Below are 20,116 nucleotides of genomic sequence, written 5' to 3'. Positions count from 1 at the left end.
CGTATTGGCGAAAGGGCGTATACGAGGTTTCATTTCCGAGAAGGGCTGTAAAGATTGCTCGCGTGCAACCTTTTATATTATAGAGAGTTACATATTTCTCGCAAACTCGCCACTATATCGCTCCATAATAATAAGGCTAATGCCTTGCAAATTAAGTAGAGAAACGAAAGGTCTTTTACGTGGCTTTACGTCCGTTTAAACCGCCGAAGCCCGATGTTTGTCGACGATGCACGATTAGTGCGATACGGCATCAAGGCGATGCTCGTTTAATTTTAGCCACACGGGATTCGTACATTACGATATACATAGGTACGTAGATATATCCTATATGTGTCGAATTTGTCAATTTTATTGGATTCGTAAACGCGCAACGTTCTTCGGCTTCTCTAGCGTTAAATTAAATTTGTTCCTTATTAGAAATTCTTGCAGCGAGTATTTATCAGAAATAGAGCTTCTAAGTTACAATCGTTAAACAGTGGTTTCGAATTTTATCGTATAATTTAAACGTTTAACGTGGAACTATTTTGTCGTGTCCAAATTAAATTTTCAATATGTTAAGAAATAGGTGAAAAAGTGGTGTTCAGCAACGGGTTAAAAGATCGTTTACTAAAAAAGATTATAATAAAACGTTCGAACGTCATTCGACTAGTCAATTACGTATGAATATGTATTAATGAAGCGTAACTGATTCATCGTACACGAGCGACAAATCACTCCTGTAAAGAGATGGGAATAGGGTTTGCTCTACAGAACGAGATTCTCACGGCTTGTCAGACTTGATTAAGATATTGCGAATTACATCCGTATATCGCTGTGTAACGTTCGCGTGACATAATCGTTGTAATAGCTGTTCCGGATACGACTGATAAGTGCGTGATACACTCTCCTTTCGATAGAAATTCATACGCGTGTAGAAGACGATCGACGAGAACGAATAGACGATCGTTCATTTTCCCGCTAAATCTCAACTTGCTGTATATCAAGTGTACCAGCTACCTTGAATCATTACGTATAATATTAGTTATTTGTTTTGTCACTCTGTGATACAATCGATTCTATACTATTCACTACGGTTTGGTTTTTCTATGAAAAAAGTCACTGTTGAGAATTTTATTCTTTCATTTTAACCTTTCACTGCTTGCAATTTCACTCTCGGATTTCACTGTTTTACTTTAAAAATATTACGCTTTTTGATATAAAAAAAAAAAATAAATAAATAAATAAATAAAAGCGATACAAGTACGAGTAAATTTTTGAAACAAAGTTCGCTGTGTGATAAATATTTCTCGGATAAAGATTTATTTGGGTATAATATTGTTTTGTATTCTTTCCGTAGTAATGATAGCGAATAAATCGATAACGGAAATGAAAGCAATTTGTCACGATGAAATTGATCTAGCGTCGTGTCGCTCGTACAAATTGTCATAATACGATATCACGGTGAGAAAAGAATTATTAGCGAAAACCAGAGAAAGGAATATACTCTTTGTGTTTTAATAGAAATTGATAAAAGTGGAAAAAATTAAAGGATCGTGTGTTACTTACCGACCACTTGCAGGTAACCAGTTTGACTTTTCATTGGATCCGTATTAATCTGACACATGTACCATCCCCTGTCAGATTCTTTTACCTCTCGTATGTGGAGAAACCACGTGCGATGATCGCTGTGAGAAACGGCTATTCGATGGTTTTTCGTGATAACGTGACTAGCTATCGTTAATATCGTTTGGGTATCTACCCGCAACCATGCTACCTGTAACAAATTGAAAGTTTTCGCTACAGTATCCAACAGGATAATCGTATTTCTAATTTTCAATTTAACATCGCAAACAAGCTGTATAACAGATGTGTTTTACGCCATATTACCCAACTTTGTTCGCAATAAAAATATAGATACGCAGGTATATAGTTCTTTAACCACACAATGCTACGAAAATGTTGAAACGCTTGTGACGTAAAAAGGTATTTCGGATATTTGCGCGTCCATGCGAAATTTCAAGTAACAACGATGCACGAAAATATAACACGAAAAACAATAAATATAACTATCTAATTTTGTGAAATGCCACGCGATACGATAAATGTAACCAGGTATTTAATTCCGATCTCCAACAAAAATTGATAAATTAAACGAGACATTTCAATTAAATTTTGACATTTTTACGTAATTACTTTTCGCTAAACTGCGAATGTTTGTAATTGATGGAGTATTTAATTGCACAAAAGTGTACGCGCAAAATGTACAGAATTTCGATAACAAAGTTCGAGATTCGATTATATAATAATGTTTCGAGAGCGAAATAAATCTCTATTTAGGTTCCGTTCCTCTAGGTGTATTTAAAAAAAATATAAATTTAGATAAACATCGATACGATACATTAAAAATTCCATTGTATTTTTTACCAACACCGTTATATCTATAAACTATAGATCCATAGATAACGTCACAGTTACTTCAAATCTAATCTAATAATCGAATCTAATACGTCGAGAATCCTATGTTATATCTTTTCCGTCGCTAATATATCGATTTCATTAGCGGTAATTTGAGAAGAACGTGATTCTAGAACGTGTCCCTGGATACGTTTTCGGTCGAAGGAGCTTCCGGTAGACTCGCGGTCTAGTCAGGCGAAAAAAATTGCAGCACCAAAGAAAAGTAAATATTCTGCTTGTTGGCTGCACTTTGGCGCTGGTCGGCAAAGAAACGGCGAAAAAGAAGAGAGGGGCGGGGAATGGAAACGCTAAAAAGGCTACGCGCGAGCGCATGCAGCTGCAAAAGCGTAACCGTTGGCTCGCAGTAAATCAACCTGTTAAGAAAATGTGATCTGTTTGTAAAAAAGCGCAAGATACGGGAAGACCATTCACAACGGGGACCGACACCCCGTTGAAGTTATATTCCGGCTGCGAAGGGTTGAATCGTCCGTACGCGTACCTGTATTTTCGATTCACCCCTTTGTGCTACGATTACCAACATGCGATCACGCTTATTTCCACGCTTATGTGCACACGAGCCTTACTATTGGCTCGGGCAATATTTTCGTTTACGGCGCGTTCATTCGCCTTCAAAGGCGAAGGATAATGGAATTGCTGTTTCGTCGGGTAAACATTTATCCGGCGGGATATCTCTTGGTCCTGTAATTTTTACAGCGACGTGCCTCTGACTTTGCCTATGGCACGCAACTGCCACGCTTGCCAACTCTTTCTGTTTTCCTCCGGAAATATCGCGGCTTTCTTACCTCCGGAGTAATGTTTGTTCGCGAATGAGCCGTTTCTATGGTAATTTTGCGAATATCAAATAGTCACAATTTTTTAGAAGCGGCTTAGTAACCAGTACTGTATATTCCGTGTCACGCGAGTACTTACAATCATTTAAGTATAATTTTTACAAATCCTGTTAAGTAAATATAATTATCGTTGATCGACAGATAAACAAAGAATCGAAATAAACGATAACGTCGCACGTAAACTATTTTTTGGCTAAAACTTCGCACTACACGTTTATTGGGAATTTTACATATCGTTTCGATATATTTTGTAGCAAATGCCTATGAAAATACGTAGAATATAAAGAAAGACGTTAAACGGTAATCTGCAGCGTATATGTTCCTTGCCTTGCATTTGTAAGGTTTACAACGATCGAAATCAGAATACTTTTTAAATGAATTACCTTCAGACTCAAATACGTAATACGCACGAGCGGAAAGTTGCCTAACGAAACAGTCAACGAGAGACGTACCGTATTTGTTCCTGTTCCGTGATCTATAGATTCAGACGATCGGCGGACGATTCTGTTATACATACTATAAACCAAATAGATCCGAATTTAGCAAATTTTCGAACCTCGGTGATCAAGTACTCGCTTTAATAGTTTTTTTTATGAAAAAAAAAAAGAAACGCATCGATCGATATTAGTATACAAACATTAGTATATAAACATAGATCGTTTTTAAATTAAGCTGCATGTATATCTCTTCGCGTACATCTCGTACACAGCTTAATTTAAAGAAAGAAGAAAAATAGAGGTCACCTTTAAACGTTTCCACTGCCATAGCAACCGCATAATACCATGATACCGTACGATGCACTACTCGAAACCGCTCAATTTTGCCTCATAAAATTTTCCACCATCTATCATTTTGAAGCTATGGTTTGGCCCAGTTGTGAGAAACGCTGTATATTCGACTGCATCGAAAGGGAATTATTTATTTTAAATTTCTGCTGAATAATGGAATGCTGAATTCATTATCTGGACAATTATTGCTCTTAGTCGGACATTAATTGCAGCAATTGAATGGAACATCCGTAAATGGTCAATAAAGAAAGGTATCGTTCTTCGATAAAACAGTATTAGCCCTCGTGTATCGACAAAGAGTCTGCAGACACTATTGGTCTTTAACTGAAACGTTCTGTTCCATCTGTTTCATTCAGTGGACACAGTATCGTTCAATTATCATTTCTGCTAGTACTTAACAAAATCGTTCAACACGATCATTGTTAATCGAACGTTCTCATCGTTTATTGTACGTTAATTGCTAAATAATTTTCATGCGAAATTAATTTTTATCGTGTGAATTATTACAAAAAGCCATAAAAAATTTTGCGATCCATTTAATAAATTTTCCATTTATTAGGATTTAGCGAATAAATATCTTGACTTTAAAAAATTTTTAATTATATGGATATATGAAACAGGTTACGCTTATTGATAACATTTATCCTGAAACGACATCTAATTACACAACGAATTAATAAAAAGTGGGTGATATTCATGTCGGAACGCAAGTAACTTTATTAAAAAGAATCGATAGTTTCAAGTTAGCTTCGAATAAATCGCTGATAACGTCTAATAATAATAAGATTTTTAATAAATGAAACATTTCCTTTTAGCATTGGATAAATGTGTGAGATTCGCAACGGTAATCTTAAACGTGACGAATGATACTAAACGTTCAAAGAGACTATTTCGTGTCGAATATTGCGCGAATACTTTATCCCGAATATCTTTAAATACGTGTTGAAAGTTTCATCGATCGAACGAAGCAAACAAGGCGAACAAAGCAAATCGATTTTAATTTTTCATTTCATTTGTTTATATCCGTCGAAGAGCAAATTTTATTTCTATAACCGAAGTTTATATAATAGTTCGCTAATTCTTCGTGCCGACTAGAATTTCTCGTTCGTATAATAGGAGTTTGCGTTCAGATAAGTAGATTCAATTGGCAGAAGCGCAGTTAATCAAGCATTAATTAGAATTTCCTAATAAATAGAGATTAGATAAATGGAATTCTATCGTATCTCTGATGCTTTTGCTCGGTATGTTCGTTTATTATGATTCTACGTGAAGTACTTGAAATATTCATTTACGAAATTATCGTTTAAGAATTACTTTTTATTAAACCTATTGGAAATAAAACCTATTTAAAACCTTAAAAAATTGTTACGTATCTTCAAAGATAAACCGAATATAAGGATCACCGAACGATGCAAATCGTTTCTTACGCAAACGTTAATGCCAATTTTTTCTTAAAAGCGTTACATATATATGCCACCCTCTCTGCTGTATCTTAAATAATACATCTCCACCCGTTGTGTCGACATTTTGTGCTTCTACATGAAATATTTAACGCTTCGATACAGGGCTCCTATTTCGTTCGATTTATGTACATTTACTTGATAACGCTTGTAATAACACGTGTCATTCGCTTAATTCGTTTCTTGACTCGTCGATGTAAAATTGAAATATCGATGTATTCGAAGTGTCGTTTCATTTCGAGAGTGAATTTGTCGTTGATTCGCTATTCGTCAAACCTGTCATTCTCGATATATACGTAAAATTTTTATAGTAACAAGCATTAAAGGTTCAAGATATCCGATAGTTGTCGCGCATATGGCGAAAATCTGTTTTGCGCGATAGCATACCTGGACGAAGAGCTATTAAACTAGCGAAACAAACATTCGGTTTCTCGTCGCTCGACTTCAACAGTGTGTGCGTTATTTGCAGGGGCGAAGCCCGCGTCGGAAAGAGGCTGCAGCAAGTGGCGAGCATTAAAAATAACAATGACGCATAGTTGTAGACGATGGAGGACGGTGGAGGACGGTTGTCTCCGTAAATTACAGAAATTCGCAAGAGAAGCCGTAAATACTTGGTTATCATACTTGGCGGAAGCATGCAGGGGTATTATACCTACATTCGCGTACATCGTGGCCAGAGATGGCGCCAAGCGTGGATATGGCTTCACCGTTTCCATTCATCGGCCTGGATATCAAATGCAATAGTTCATGCCGCGCTTCCGACTAGGTGGTCGACCAGTCCTCGACCTCTACCTTCTAATCCAGCCACCCACCGTTTCACACCGGTCTCTGGCAGATTTACAGGCGGAGAGGTTTGATATCTGCATCCGAGAGTCCTGGACTAGTTCCACCTGTCCTGGATCTCTGTATACTTTCCGTCAACTTGCGCTTCCGTGAGGGCACCTTCCAAGATGAATCAGCCTCCACTAATCGGACGGATCTTTCGCTCCGTGTTTTCGCTTCTACAACGTGGCGTGGTACGTTTGACGAACGATGTCCTGTTCGACCTTGTCGAAGCGCGGTATCTCGACGCGTAAATAAACAAACGAGTAACGATACAGTACAACGGTACAGTTTTGAGATTACTCGTTCGAGGACAGGTTGTAACACCGAGTTATTTAATATTTCTTACTATTACTAGAAACGTACAGGTGCCGCTGGTGAAATTAATGCTAACTTTTATCGAATTTATGTGATAATATTCTCTCGTCCATATGTTTATGATACCGCTTTAATCCCAGTTCTCTATTATAGTTCTAGCAATAGCAGCGGTTTCGATAATACGCTTCCACCAGTGTTCAATTCGGTTATTATACGAATTTTCATACAAGTAAATATATTTTAAAGTAAACGCTGCTCGAAATTAATTTTACAATCGTACAACGTACGTACGACGAAGAAGAAAGAATAAAAAGAGAAAATTCTCTGTCAGAACATAGTTGGGACATACAGGACAAGTTTCTGAACTTTCGTGACGTTTACAACTTTAAGAGAATGACGTACCTTCGTTACCAGATTATAACTTAGACATTGTCTAAAATCTGTTTTAATATAGATATTCAATACGTGTAGATGCCATGGTTGCATAAATTCGATTTTGCACTTAATTAATCCTTGAGAGAAACATTAATCCTTAACCTATAGAGATTCGTATTTTTAATATCGTCACGGACAATTGCGATCCTTCAAATTCCTTCATATTCTATTTATCGAATTACCGTGTCATAAAAGTTTATTGAACTGTATGATTTGCGGAGTTTATTTGTTTACCATAGAAGACACACAAATACCGAAGCTTATAATATTCTCGATTACATCGTGGCAGTGAAATAAGAATTCTGTTCACGAATGATCTCACGGATTTTTCGTAATTTTCGTTTACATCGTTACATTTGTAAAATAATTAAATATAAAATAATTTTCTCTATAATATAATACGATACGTAACATCTGTCAAGCATTGGGAAATAAATATCGTTAACACTCGACCATTTCTTGGCTTATTACACCGATGAAATATAGGGGCAATGCGTGCTTGTTATACCCCGGGACAGCCTCCGTACAGGTTCGCAATGTAAGATACCAGGTAGAATAAAATTTGTTATAGATTCGTGGTAAACGTAGCGAATAACGAGCGCTGTAATACAATGTCAATGATCGACTGTGTAGGCACTAAAATTAACCGAGATGCGCCGTTCGTTCGTATCGAAGATCTTTAATTCTGCCAGTTACATCGTTTACCGTTTCAACTACTCATTTCCACGGGACACAGAAGCGTGTCGTAGCCGACGACTTCCACTCCGCGAGTCTTTCGAGCTTTCTCGGCGTCCGGAACACAGATCACGAGACATTCGCCTCAATTTCCACTTCTCAATTTCCGTTTCTCGTTCGAACTTCTTGACGGGTCACTTGGCCGTCGATAGATAAGTAACAGCGGTGGAAGACAAGGGCCAACTTCGATCGACGGCCAGATCACAGCTTCGAATTTCTGCGCCTTCGTGATTATGCCCTTTCCCTTAAACCTCCAACATCATCAAACTAGCTTCGGTAACTAGTAAGACTAATTTTTTGAAAACGTGGCCGACTAGTTTTAGAACTGTGGCTTCGAACGCTTCAACGCGAGTAGTATCTTTTGTTCGAAGGGAATTCGACAAATTCGTGTACCAGGGAATGAAAAATATAAAATATAGATCGAGAATGTGACGTACGTTACCGTGAGCAACCTTAAAGGCACCTCGAGTTTTCGCGTAGAATCACCCCCTTTCCGCTTGTACCATCAGTTACCAACCGCCCTGTATACTGCGTCTCGTTACTTCTCGAAAGGATTCGAACCTTCTACGACTACTTCGGTAAATGAAAAACGATACTTCCAATAACTAATTGTTTCGTTGTAAAACAGTAAAACAAAGTTGATAAAATAATTTCAATCTCGAAGCAACTTTAGAGCTATTATTATCGTACAGTGAACTAGAAAATTATTCGCAAATTCAGGATTTTACAAAAGGTATCGTTCTAGCAAAATTAATATTCGATAGAACAGCCTTTTCGCTTTGTAACTTCAGCATAGTTTTAGCGTAATTCGTTGCTTCGTAAGTACAAATCATCGTTTTCTTTATGATATCTATGCAGGTTTCCTTTACGATTCGGTTTGTTCGGAATCTTAATTATCTCTTTCTAAATAACAAGTATTAAAAAGTCCTTTGTGTCGTTTTGTTACTTAAACAATTTCTAATATATCTTCGAAAATAATTCTGCGCAAATAATTTTGTAACTCGATGTACGTATATCGCGCTGCATATCGCTATATACTGTCATAGTCATTATTCTTATCGCGTCGTAATTTTCGCTGTACGACGATTTGTTCCTTTCGTATTCTCGAGTAACGTTTCGAGTGCGAGCTATTCGTTTACATGTCCGTTCGATATGAGTAAGAAAATCGAGTTGACGTTTAAGAATGAAACGTCCTGTGCATCGAAACAGCAGTTTGAGTGGCAGAAACGAATTTTGAATCGAAGCTTTCATCAGACTAGTAAACGTTTCACTTCGTTCCGTCTGTATTGAAATAAAGTTAGCAAAACCCTAACCGCCGAGCGAGCTGTCCCAGCCTTGCCGCCCTCAACTTTTCCAGGGTCGATTCGCGTTCACGGGAACCACTCTTAAGTTGTTCGATAACTATACCGAGCTACTTTGAAACTTGCCGCTGCCGTAACTTCATTAACGACAGGTAAATGCTTCGTATTGCTTGGTTACATTTTCAAATATTAAAAGGAAAACGGAGGGAAAAGGGGGGAAGAAAATATGAAATTTCTCTTCCTTAGATCCTGCGGAGATTAAAATACGTGTTTTTAATCTGTACGGTCTCTATCGGTTGAATTGACTTTAGTTCATGGAATCGATAATGGTCAAAATAACGCTGATGATAGAATAAAATTTCGCGTACTTTGAGAACTATACGTTGTAATTTAAATCAATCATTAGATCTCTCCAATAGTATATTCTAAATAAACAGATCTATATACTTCGATGGAAAGGATTGTAAATAGGAATATTAAAATACGATTCAGAGTAATCGGGAATAATTTGAAACAATTGAAACGATAGGACCATCGTCGTACAATTAAAATGTAACAACTTTGAATTTTATAGTCGAGTAAGAAAGATCGAGACAACGCTTATTTTCGCCATGTTAAGATTATGTTAAGATTTTATGACAATTCATCGAACGAAGCGTTATTGGTTCACTCGTGCAACGATACAAGGAAAATAATTCGAACGAACGTTGCTTCGGAAAGAATCGATTTTCCATGAAATTTACAGTTTCTAGAATTATTTCGTATTTCTCGCGTTAATATGTTATAATGTCGGTATGTTCGCTATGTCTGTGATAAACGTAGTATCTCTTACGTTACGCATGATCAGTTCGATCGCATAAACAGAATCACTAGAGATCGTAAAACACGAATGAAAATTTGGAGAGCGGTAAAAGGAAGAGTGGTGGCATTCGAAATGTTTGTCGTGCAATTAATCAGAATGGATAATACGCGAGATCCACTGTAACTTGTCATAATGACGAGCATATTAAGTTAATTATGGTCTTCAAAGTAATCTACGGCTGGCAGAGCATTAACCACGATCCCGGGGGAATCTCCCGAAATGTCAGTACGAAATGTCATACAAGTGTGGCGTTGGTAATCCTCGTCACCGCTTATCCTTTGCCTCTTCAACAAACCCCGAGTCAAAGGTTCCTTTACGTATTCCCGTTCCAGTTATGCACAAAACGATGAAGATCAAATAGAGACGATGTACCGATTCATGATCCGAACGCGCGACATTTACGTCGCGCGAATCGCCGTCGAAATCGTAAGGTATTTAGAATATAAGCTGATTAAACGTATATTATAAAATTGTGATCGCTAAGTAGGTCGCCGAATAAAAGCAGCGAAATTTAACGTTTTATCGTTAGATCGATGAATTTATTAAAACGTGGTTACAGAATTTATATCTTATTTCTATCTTTATATCGTAATTATCATAGTTGTCGTAATTTTACTACCGTTAAATTCGTCTAGGTTCGATAACTATTCGGGAATTGGAAAAATTACCGATAAAATGTACAGCTTCGTTAGAATCTCCATTTAGATTCGCCATCTGCTGGTAGATTCGGCACCAAAGTTTCCTTCCCATTCTCTCGCTCCAATTGTACAGGAAGGAATAGAGATCGAACTTGGTCCGTTATATAAATACTAGCATACTGAAACGTAGAATTCTAGAGGACTACGTTTCAAACAAATTTATTATTCGCGGCTGAAGATCTCCGTACCAAATGATGAACGAACGTTTACTTTGAAATTCATTTCTCGGGACGTGGTTCAAATCAAATATATTTTATGCGTGCAGCACGCTAGGTATTCCAACGTACGTGGTACACAATGAATGAAGGTAATTCTTCTCCGAAAGCTAAATAAAAGAGGCAGAGAGGCAAAAATTTTCTGCGCGAACCGTTGTCTCGAAGAAGATCAATTTTTAAGATTTATAGAAGACGCCGTATTCTATCTTTAACTTTGCAGACTGTTTTTAAGCTAAGTGTACGATAGAATATCGAGTACGATAGCAACGATATTGGTTTATAAACTCTCGTCAATTTTAGCATAAGCCTTTTCGAATCTTGTCGAACTGTTTGGTAAAATTAAAAGAAAGGAAAAAAGGAAAAATAAAGAAAATTACAAAATTTACGTAGAAGCATATTTACCGTATAAAAATTTACCTTACGCTTAAACAGATGTATATATATTTAAAATATATTCAAAAAGAACGTATAAGCAAGCTCTTTTATTATTACCGTCTTACTATGCGTTATTATGCATAAAACAATGTACCTATATCGAGCAAAGTAATTTTTCTTCCCTCGAGACATTCGCGTTTTACTTTAAAAAAATTTCCCGTTGGTTTACTCTTTGTTCGGAAACCTGTTAAAACGTATCTTTTACGGTGTTTCTGTATTTAATTCGATCCGTAGTTGCGAATACTTTACTTTTAACACAAGATACGTTTCCTGGTCTTTGCGATTGTCGGTAATCACATTTACGATCGATGATGAAACGTTCCCAGGAATGCACACTAAAAATCCAAGTAAGTAAGAAAGTGATTCAAGTGCATCGTACGAGCCAATATTCTGTCCAGTTTGTACCGTCTTATGTGCTGTAATGTGCACGGTCTTGGATCTACGGCTTAACTGCTACACGTAGAAGGAAAGTCGTAAAAAATGTTATCTCGGTAAACGAGATAGTAAAGCACTACCGTCGTGTATTTAATGTTTTTGTTATTTTACATCATCTTTATGTCCCCTCTCCCCTTAACTTTACGTAGCGTAATTGCTTCGTTTCTTTGAATAGAAAGAACAGAGAGCAAGTAATTTTCGATCGAACCGAACGAAATGACGAAACGGTCACCAGGCTCCAACACGCGACGAGACAATAAGCAAGCTGCTTCGAGTTTTGTATTAAATTTATTATCACTTTAGCGTACCATTTTTTATCCTTATTATTTATCGTTATTCCCGATAACAGATTGTAATTTAACAGCGTATGACATTAGAAACAAAAATTTTGTCCTATAAAAATGAAATGTAGGGCCTGATAGTTTTTGCGATCATCGTACGCCACTTTTGTACCTTAGAAGTCGACGAGCTATGACTTCTATTACGAAAGTATGCATTCTGGACGAGCAAGAAATACGAAGTTGCTTTAGGACGCGGCCATAGATCACGGTTTGTTTGTTGTGGCGTGGTGTGGCGTCGATCGGTTTTGTCGCTGTACATGCAGCTAGGCCGTAGCTTGTACAACGAAGAACCAGTACAAAAGACAGGGTTAAATCGCAAAGATCGATAAAATTGTGAGTATACTATTGTTACTGGTATTAGATCGACGAGAGAGAGATATAGTTGAAGCGCGTTCGTCTTGATTAAATTAATAATCTTCCGTCGCGATGCGCGTACAGGTATGTGTCTGTAGGCATTGGCGTTTTACACCGTATTCGTTAAGTGGTCGCAACGATATAATATTATTTTATCTCTTTATTTGGTATTAAACTGCATCCTTGTTCAGAAGAAAAATTTGCCCCATTCTGGAGAGTTTAATTAACTCGCTTTTATTTCATGTAATAAAATACGCAGACAAGTACATATACTTCTCTTGATGAGATTATCATATTAGAGTTATTTTTCAGCCTCCTAGTGTACAAATTTTACATCAGGTTGCTTATTTAGTTCGTATTTACTACGTACCGCTAAATATCTCTGCCAACGTAGAAATGTCGTTTAACCGTTCGTACCGTTTACGTTATTTACTATTATTTGTATGTAAGCACGTATATACATATATCAGTGTAACGACATTTACGTATTTTGATTTTACTAAATTTTTCTAAATTCTATATTTTACGTAATTGCTTAGCTTTATATGCATTTTCATACAGTGCTCCGTCCCAAGGAACAAAAATGCCAGGTTTTCCTTACGTAGCTTTATAACGCTCGCGTTTGTAACGCACTAGAAGATGCTAACTGCGAGTTTACTCATCGCCTGTAACAATGCCCTTTTTATTTCCTTTATTCATCGCGTTCTCGATAAATTTATCGCGAACAAGTTACTCCGGGTTAACTCGAACGAGAACAAAGTGCAGTATAATTGCCTAACACATGGCAAACGCGTTCAGTGGATAGAAACTCGTTACGTACACGAAACATCGTGAAATCTTATCGGTACCGTAACGAGACACGATCGTCTTGATTATATTGGCAAAGTTTGAAACGAATCTGAAAATATATATTATACAAGTTATAAAATATTCATCGGAAGCATACACTTGGCAAGATCGCCAAATCATTTCAACGGACGATTATTTATTACTTATTGTCACTGACCATCGATCGTTCGCAGACACGTGTCGCAGACAGTGCGCATTTGTCTTTCGTGGAAAATCTGTAGACAACGCGAGACAAAATCCGATTCCACACTCCGCGGATGAAAACCTAATTCTGCGCTGACGGAAAATTGTCCGTAGACGTATATCCGCAGTTAATGGAAAGACATCCAAGGATGGAAAATAAGAGACAACGTCTGGGGATATATGTTGGAAGAACGTAGCGATCGGACAACACACGCAGTTCGATTTAATCTTTAATCGTTTTTACGCTGACAGATTCCTTTTGCTGTGATTTTCTCTTCTTTTGCCGACCTTTCTTTCCTTTCGGCAACGATTCTCGCGTTTCTTTTCATTTTTGGGTCAATTTTTTCTAATAAAATTTCAAAATCACTTTTCACCATCCTTACAAAATTCCTAAATCCTCTTCCAGATTTATCTTAAGACTGTCTTCTAGATTTATTTCTCGTGGCATCACGGCGCACTTCCACGAGTGTATACTAGACTAAACGACATTGTTTTCAGATAACCTGCGTACGTTGTCTATCGACTGTCGGCGTACAACAATATACGTAGACTGTCTACTGACAATGTCCGTCGGCGTGGACGAGGCTCGAGGCTTTAGGTTACGGTTATACTCGATGCGTATTATCTTGGAAATTACAGCCGCACCATTGTAACGCGTATAGGTAAAAGTTGTTCGGAGTGTTAGCGACGATATGTTCAAAGTTATTGAAATCGTCGAAGTGTTCTCCACTATCTGTATAATTATTGCCGAACAAATAATTACTGCTGACGAATAGCGTACTAAAATATAAGAATAACGAGTTCGTGCAACCGATATCATATATCATATCGTATTGTATCATACCTTAGTACGCAGCCATAGAATGACTGTTAAGTATTTAATCTTGTTACGGGTTTTCGTTGCAAATAAATAACGTAAAAATAACTTGTACGGTCTCATACATTTTATGCGGCGATGCGCACACGCATCTTCATCTCCTAAAAACTCAAGGTAAAAAGAAAAATAAGAAGGAAAGAACGAATTAAATAATCAAACGGAAGACGATAAAGATTTGTCGGAACGTTGTCCTATTATTGCCACGCCGTTCTTAATACAAATATTGTTATTAAACGCTGTAAAACGAATGATATTGTCATTAGCATAGCAGAAAGAAAGTGAAACTATTCGATCTTTTACCTACTTTATACGCTTCTTTCTTTATTCGCTTTCGATAAACACCTGTTCGATAAATATTCGCGTTATTCCGCTTATACGCCATTCTAGAAAGAATAAGGATCAGCTGATTTCTCCGCTAATGTTCGATCTAAATGCATATTTGTCCCACGAGACTCGAAACAAAATTCCATTGTATTCGTAATTACCGCTACTACAGAATACTACAGAATATATCCTTTTTCTGTATTTCTACGATAACTACGGTTTGGCGAACCACGCTGTACGACGACGAACGAACAAAGCGAAACGATTTTCGTCGTTTCTTCCTCTTCCCTTAATTTGCCTTTTTGCGAAAAGGGAGTAAAAAGGCAGGAAAGGGATAGAAATTGAACGATAGAAGGAAAGCAACGATTTAGCTGGTAGATTCGAAGTTTTAAACGTTTTAAATTTATACGTGGTATTTTTATTCGACTAGAACTATTCCAGTAGAACTATTTCAGGATCATTTTCCTTGTCGCTTAAACACTTTACATTTTTTAAATAATTATCTAAAAATCTAATTGCTCTAGAAGCGATTTTTATTACGATATCGTACGAATCATACGTACTTGCACAACAGCGATCCCCTAATTGTTCCGAGCAATGTGTACGCTATACTTTTTGTTGGGTAAAATTGCTCAGGACGTTCTTCTTTGTCTTTATAGCAGCTGCGCTCTGGAAAAGTTCGTCGCACATTGACTCGTTAGTTCCCTCTTCCTTCTTTCTTCTCTTTTTTCTTCTTTCTTATGGTCGTTTAATCGAAAGAAAGATTATAAATAATTTCTGTAAAAGTCGTTTTCAACGCTAGATTTGTCCCGATCCAGTTAACTACCGGTTACTCGAATACTTTCAAAAATTTCTATTCCTATGGGACGCGATCGCTTCGCAAAAACGCAGAATGCGAGATTTCCCAAGTTTCCATCAATTATTACACGAGTTTTAATTACACTAAGTGAATCGTGACACTGAGGTTCCAAGTATCTTTCGCTCGATATTCGCCAGGACGACTTTTACAGCGACGGGTAAAGGCGATATTCTGCGAGTATTAGACGTTTCAAATATTTACTTTTCTGGCCGCCAGTGGAGCGTGTCACGATTACGGTATTAATCTTCCGTTTATCGCGTGGCACGTCAAAGCGTTCAACGAATTCTCGGTAATTTTTTTGTTTCGCCTGGCTGCGCCTCAATCGCTTGGAAATTAGCGAGTTGAATTACGCGTTCACGAGGCGAACCTCTCGACGTTACGTAAAACTCGCGTTAGTCCGATGGAGCTTACTCGTCCCAAAGAAACTCGTTGCGGAAAACTTTCGAGTTCGTTAGCAACCGACTAGCCGGCATCCCGGTTACATTCTAGCAGTTTGCATAGTTTATGTCTTAACATCCCGTTAACGACCATATTATTGATACATTTTTTCTCATTTCTCGATGAAATAGTTTAAAACGCGAGAAAGTTTCGACCTCACTGTCGATGCTCGTACTTCTGAGAATTCATGTTTCACGTTGAAGTAAAAATTTACACAATTCTACGCCAACTATAGATACTCGTTCGGTTTTCTCGGAGAATGAATCTCGCGAAGAAAGACAGATACATGTACCACCAGTTGATTATACAGAATGACACATTGAAACATTCTATTAAGATCTATTTGCAAGTGTTCTTCCTTTTATAAGAAATAACAAACTTGCTACTCGATCGAATAATATATTCAAAAGATAATAATTATTCAGTCTGCCCTAGTAGATTATACAGAAATAGTTAATCGATCCGAAATACACGGTAGATCCAATAACATTGAAGTAGTAACGATAAGTAAACTGTACGACAAATACAAAGCGAAGGAACATTTTTTCTTATATAATCGACGAGATCTTTATTAGGATATTGAACGTATAAATTGTTTATACGTAGAGATCTAATCTAAGATCTTTACTTCGTTTTTCTTCGAATGTTTCATATTTACATACGAACGAAGATAGAAATAGAAAGTGTTCTGGTGATCGGCGTCACGCTTGATCCGTTAATTGTCTTTCAAACCGGGTGAAAAATTTAAGTTAATCTTCGGCTCGACGGGACCTTTCTGCCGTTTTTACCGTAACCGAATCGATTTTGCAAAACGGAAATTGTTTCAAAGCGATCTTGAATCAACGAGCTCCGAGAGTGGAGACGCGTTGGATAACAAGCAGTGTTTTCTTCGATGCTTCGGGTACGTGTATGTATTATGGCGGAGTAAGTAGCGGTATTGCCAGACCAAGGAGACTTTGTTCCTACTGCGAGGTATAACGGGCAACCGGTTGGTCATAGGTTCTGCCAGGGTTTACGTTTCCGCCAGAGAGGTATCGTCGTGCTTTGAATTTTAATTGCCAAGCGTAGGGCTGTCTGTGGATCCGCACGTTCGGCGAACAGAGAGCGTTAACTACGATCTTGCTTAATTCAGGAACGTTCAGCGATTCTATTCCGTAGAAGTTGGTTCCTTGGTCGTCGTTTGCTTATCGTTTGCTAATCGTTCGCCGTTCCAAGTTGTTTCGTCCCGAGACTTTCCAACGGATTCCGTTCGCTCCAACGATGCTTTCTTCCGATCGTGACTATCAAGCGGATAGAAGCAATTTTTTGTTATTCTCTCTCTCTCTCTCTTCGGAACCCTCTCAAGTACTGATTTTTCTAATTTATGTTTTTAATATTTACTTATATTTATCTGTATTTATTCGTAGGGTATCCATTATCTATTCAGCATATTTAGCTATGATACTTTTTAAGTTATTTCATTTTTACTATTTCATTTCACTATTTACATTTATTGTTATATGCGACGTAAATGATGAAACTGAAACGATCTACACGGAACGCTTGACCGTTATCGCAATACATCGGAGGATTTAGAGATTAAACAAGAATTTAGTTGATTTACCGCTATTTATCGTTCTTATATCGTTTCCATTATTTTATTTTTCTAATAAAGTCTAAAGAGCGAGTGTTTTTTTATGTTTTTAATTGTTTCTCGTGTAACCTGCTTTAACCTGGATTAACCTTGAAGAAATTTTACCATTAAAACGACGTTTAAACTGGTGGAAAATTTATAGTTGTGGTCAATGGAAATATATCGAGCGAAACGATTAAAAATCAGTCTAATGGGAGAATCGATATTTATAACCGTAATCTAACGGTAAAAAAGTGATGTATCACTTTGTAAGTGTCATAGTTATTTTTCTCTGATATTTTGGTTACGAATCGAGCGGAAAGAAAATAAATTGAAAAGCTTTCGTAAAATAATCGAGGCTATATTTAAAAGTTGTGCGTGCGTTTGCGATCGAAAGGAATTTGATATTTAAGATACTTCGCTTGAAATTCAACCAACTCGATAGCGACAATTTCGCGAAAACGAACGTTTCAGTAGGGAATAACTTTTCAATTATTGAAAATTAAATTTTCAATTTAAATTTCCAAATGCAATTGGCTTGTTTTTCTATTTTTGTTCGGTCGAATCACTACCGTGTATGCGGTCAAATTGTCAGAAGGAGTCACGTTTCCTTTTACAATCGTGCGTAACGTTTGTGCAACGGTGGTGGTGTGCGGATTTTTTTTCGATGTTTGGTTAATTCGATTGTGATCGATTGAGAACTAGATTCGTACCGTAGATTCTATCGTCGGTTTACGACGCATCAGATTGCCCCAAATCAATCCCTATTTGCAAACATCGTCTTCGTTCTAGCTCACCCCGAAGGCCATTCGATTCATTGGTTTTCGGGCCACGGATTAATCATGGCTCTCTGTAAGCAGTGATGCATCTGTTAATCCGAGACCCTCTCACTCAATTCAATCATTTCTCTAGCTCGATCCTATCGTGCCGTTATATAATGACACTCCTCCGCCTCTGCTGGATTAAACGCACAAACTGTTAAACCGGATAACCGTTTAAAATAGTTTCCGGTCAACTTGAACGCATATTTCCCGATTTCGATTATAGCGTCCGTATTTGATGGAAACGGCGCACTAACGAAATAACCGACTTTCATTTTAATTGCGTTTTCGATTTTCATTTAACAGTCGTTGTATTTCTGAGTTATCCTGCCTCTGTGTACATATTTATACACCTATCGTATTCTTTTCTCTGATTTTCCGTTATATCAAACGTTTGAAAATAACGGGTGTATAAATAGGAGAATATCAGATTCAATTTCATCGAATTTTTAGTCATGTACCGATCGAGATAAAAATTTCGCAAGCCTGTAATCGTTAACCACCTATTTTCTAAGAGAAGCACAGCTGCAGACTCTGTTGTCGAAAGAAGACCTTGCTGTACGAAGGCGAATTAGAGAGTTTCCGGAATGACGATAACAATAACAAACAGAGCAACTCTTAGCGTACGAGAGTACACGTCACACGATGTTTGATCGCGTACGATGAAGCAAACACGCCAATTATCGTATTTCGTACATTTTGTTTTCCCACGTAATAAACATTTTCAGTACAAAATGGCATGGAAACGATTTATCGAGTGAAATGTTTTTTCGATTTGACAAAAGAGTAATCGAATTGTAGAGTTTTCATTGTCGACGGATGATATTTCCGCTGTCATTATATAGTAGTATAAAGAATTGGGAAAAATATGATTTTCGTTGATTTTCGTTGATTTTCGTTGATTTCCGACGTTGGTTTTTCTGTCACTTGGTGGCTGAAACGAAGTGAATTTAATACGAAATAGTCGAAGAAGAAAATAAGCGATGGATAGATTCAAAGATATAGATATAAATCTTTACTTGATATTAGTTAATATTAGTTACTTGTAATGTTCAAAACACATATTTAATAATAATGTCAAATGCAAAGACAGTTTCGGTATGCGACAGTTCGGTATCGACGACCTATGGAATTTTGAAATTGTTCTTCTACAAAAGACGGGAAAGGAGACTTATCGTGTGTTTCTTACCTAGATGGTCGTTAAATCTGGAGGTATACGTACTAGGTTTTGATTTGGTATTCGTTAGTTTAAATTTCTACAATTCAAAAGGAAAGCAAAAATAAATTGTTGGAAGAAACCGTTCGATAAATACATTTATACGCTATGCAAATGTTATTGGAGCGGAATCTCTGACGACATTTACCATGTTAAATGTTTCGAAATTGAAAATGTCGGATTACGATTGAACGTGTGCCGATATTTTCCAATTTTCACACGGACGCGACTTTAAACGGACATAGTTTTTAAATTTCAGATAAAAATAGAGAATGAAATCGTGCTTGCTTGCGAACGTACACCTACAAGGAAACAAGATGCGTTAAAGTTTATTTGGACGCGGCAGCTTCTTCTGCTTTTTGATTTACAGAATTCACATTTATTTGAGACAATTACGACGTTCGAATTTTCGAAATCCGACGTAGTATGAAATAACTTATTCGAATGCAAAAAC

General features: G+C 37.2%; 1 protein-coding gene and 1 long non-coding RNA gene across 2 annotated transcripts in view; both read right to left on the bottom strand.

The window, feature by feature from the left end:
- LOC117165263 (lachesin) overlaps window positions 1-20,116 on the bottom strand; it is a 254,566-nt gene that overhangs the window by 51,481 nt on the left and 182,969 nt on the right. The window contains exon 3 of the mRNA XM_076622194.1: window positions 1,546-1,753. Within this exon, the coding sequence (XP_076478309.1) occupies window positions 1,546-1,753 (208 nt within the window). The remainder of the gene's footprint in view (window positions 1-1,545; window positions 1,754-20,116) is intronic.
- On the bottom strand, window positions 12,702-14,287 carry LOC143303259 (uncharacterized). The gene is made up of 2 exons (XR_013059391.1): window positions 13,490-14,287; window positions 12,702-13,381 (listed from the first exon to the last, which is right to left on the bottom strand). It is a non-coding gene; the product is annotated as an uncharacterized LOC143303259 (long non-coding RNA).

Source organism: Bombus vancouverensis, chromosome 10 (genome assembly GCF_051014615.1).
Source record: "Bombus vancouverensis nearcticus chromosome 10, iyBomVanc1_principal, whole genome shotgun sequence".
NCBI classification, from domain to species: Eukaryota; Metazoa; Arthropoda; class Insecta; order Hymenoptera; family Apidae; genus Bombus; species Bombus vancouverensis.
This window is presented reverse-complemented; position numbering and strand designations above follow the sequence as displayed.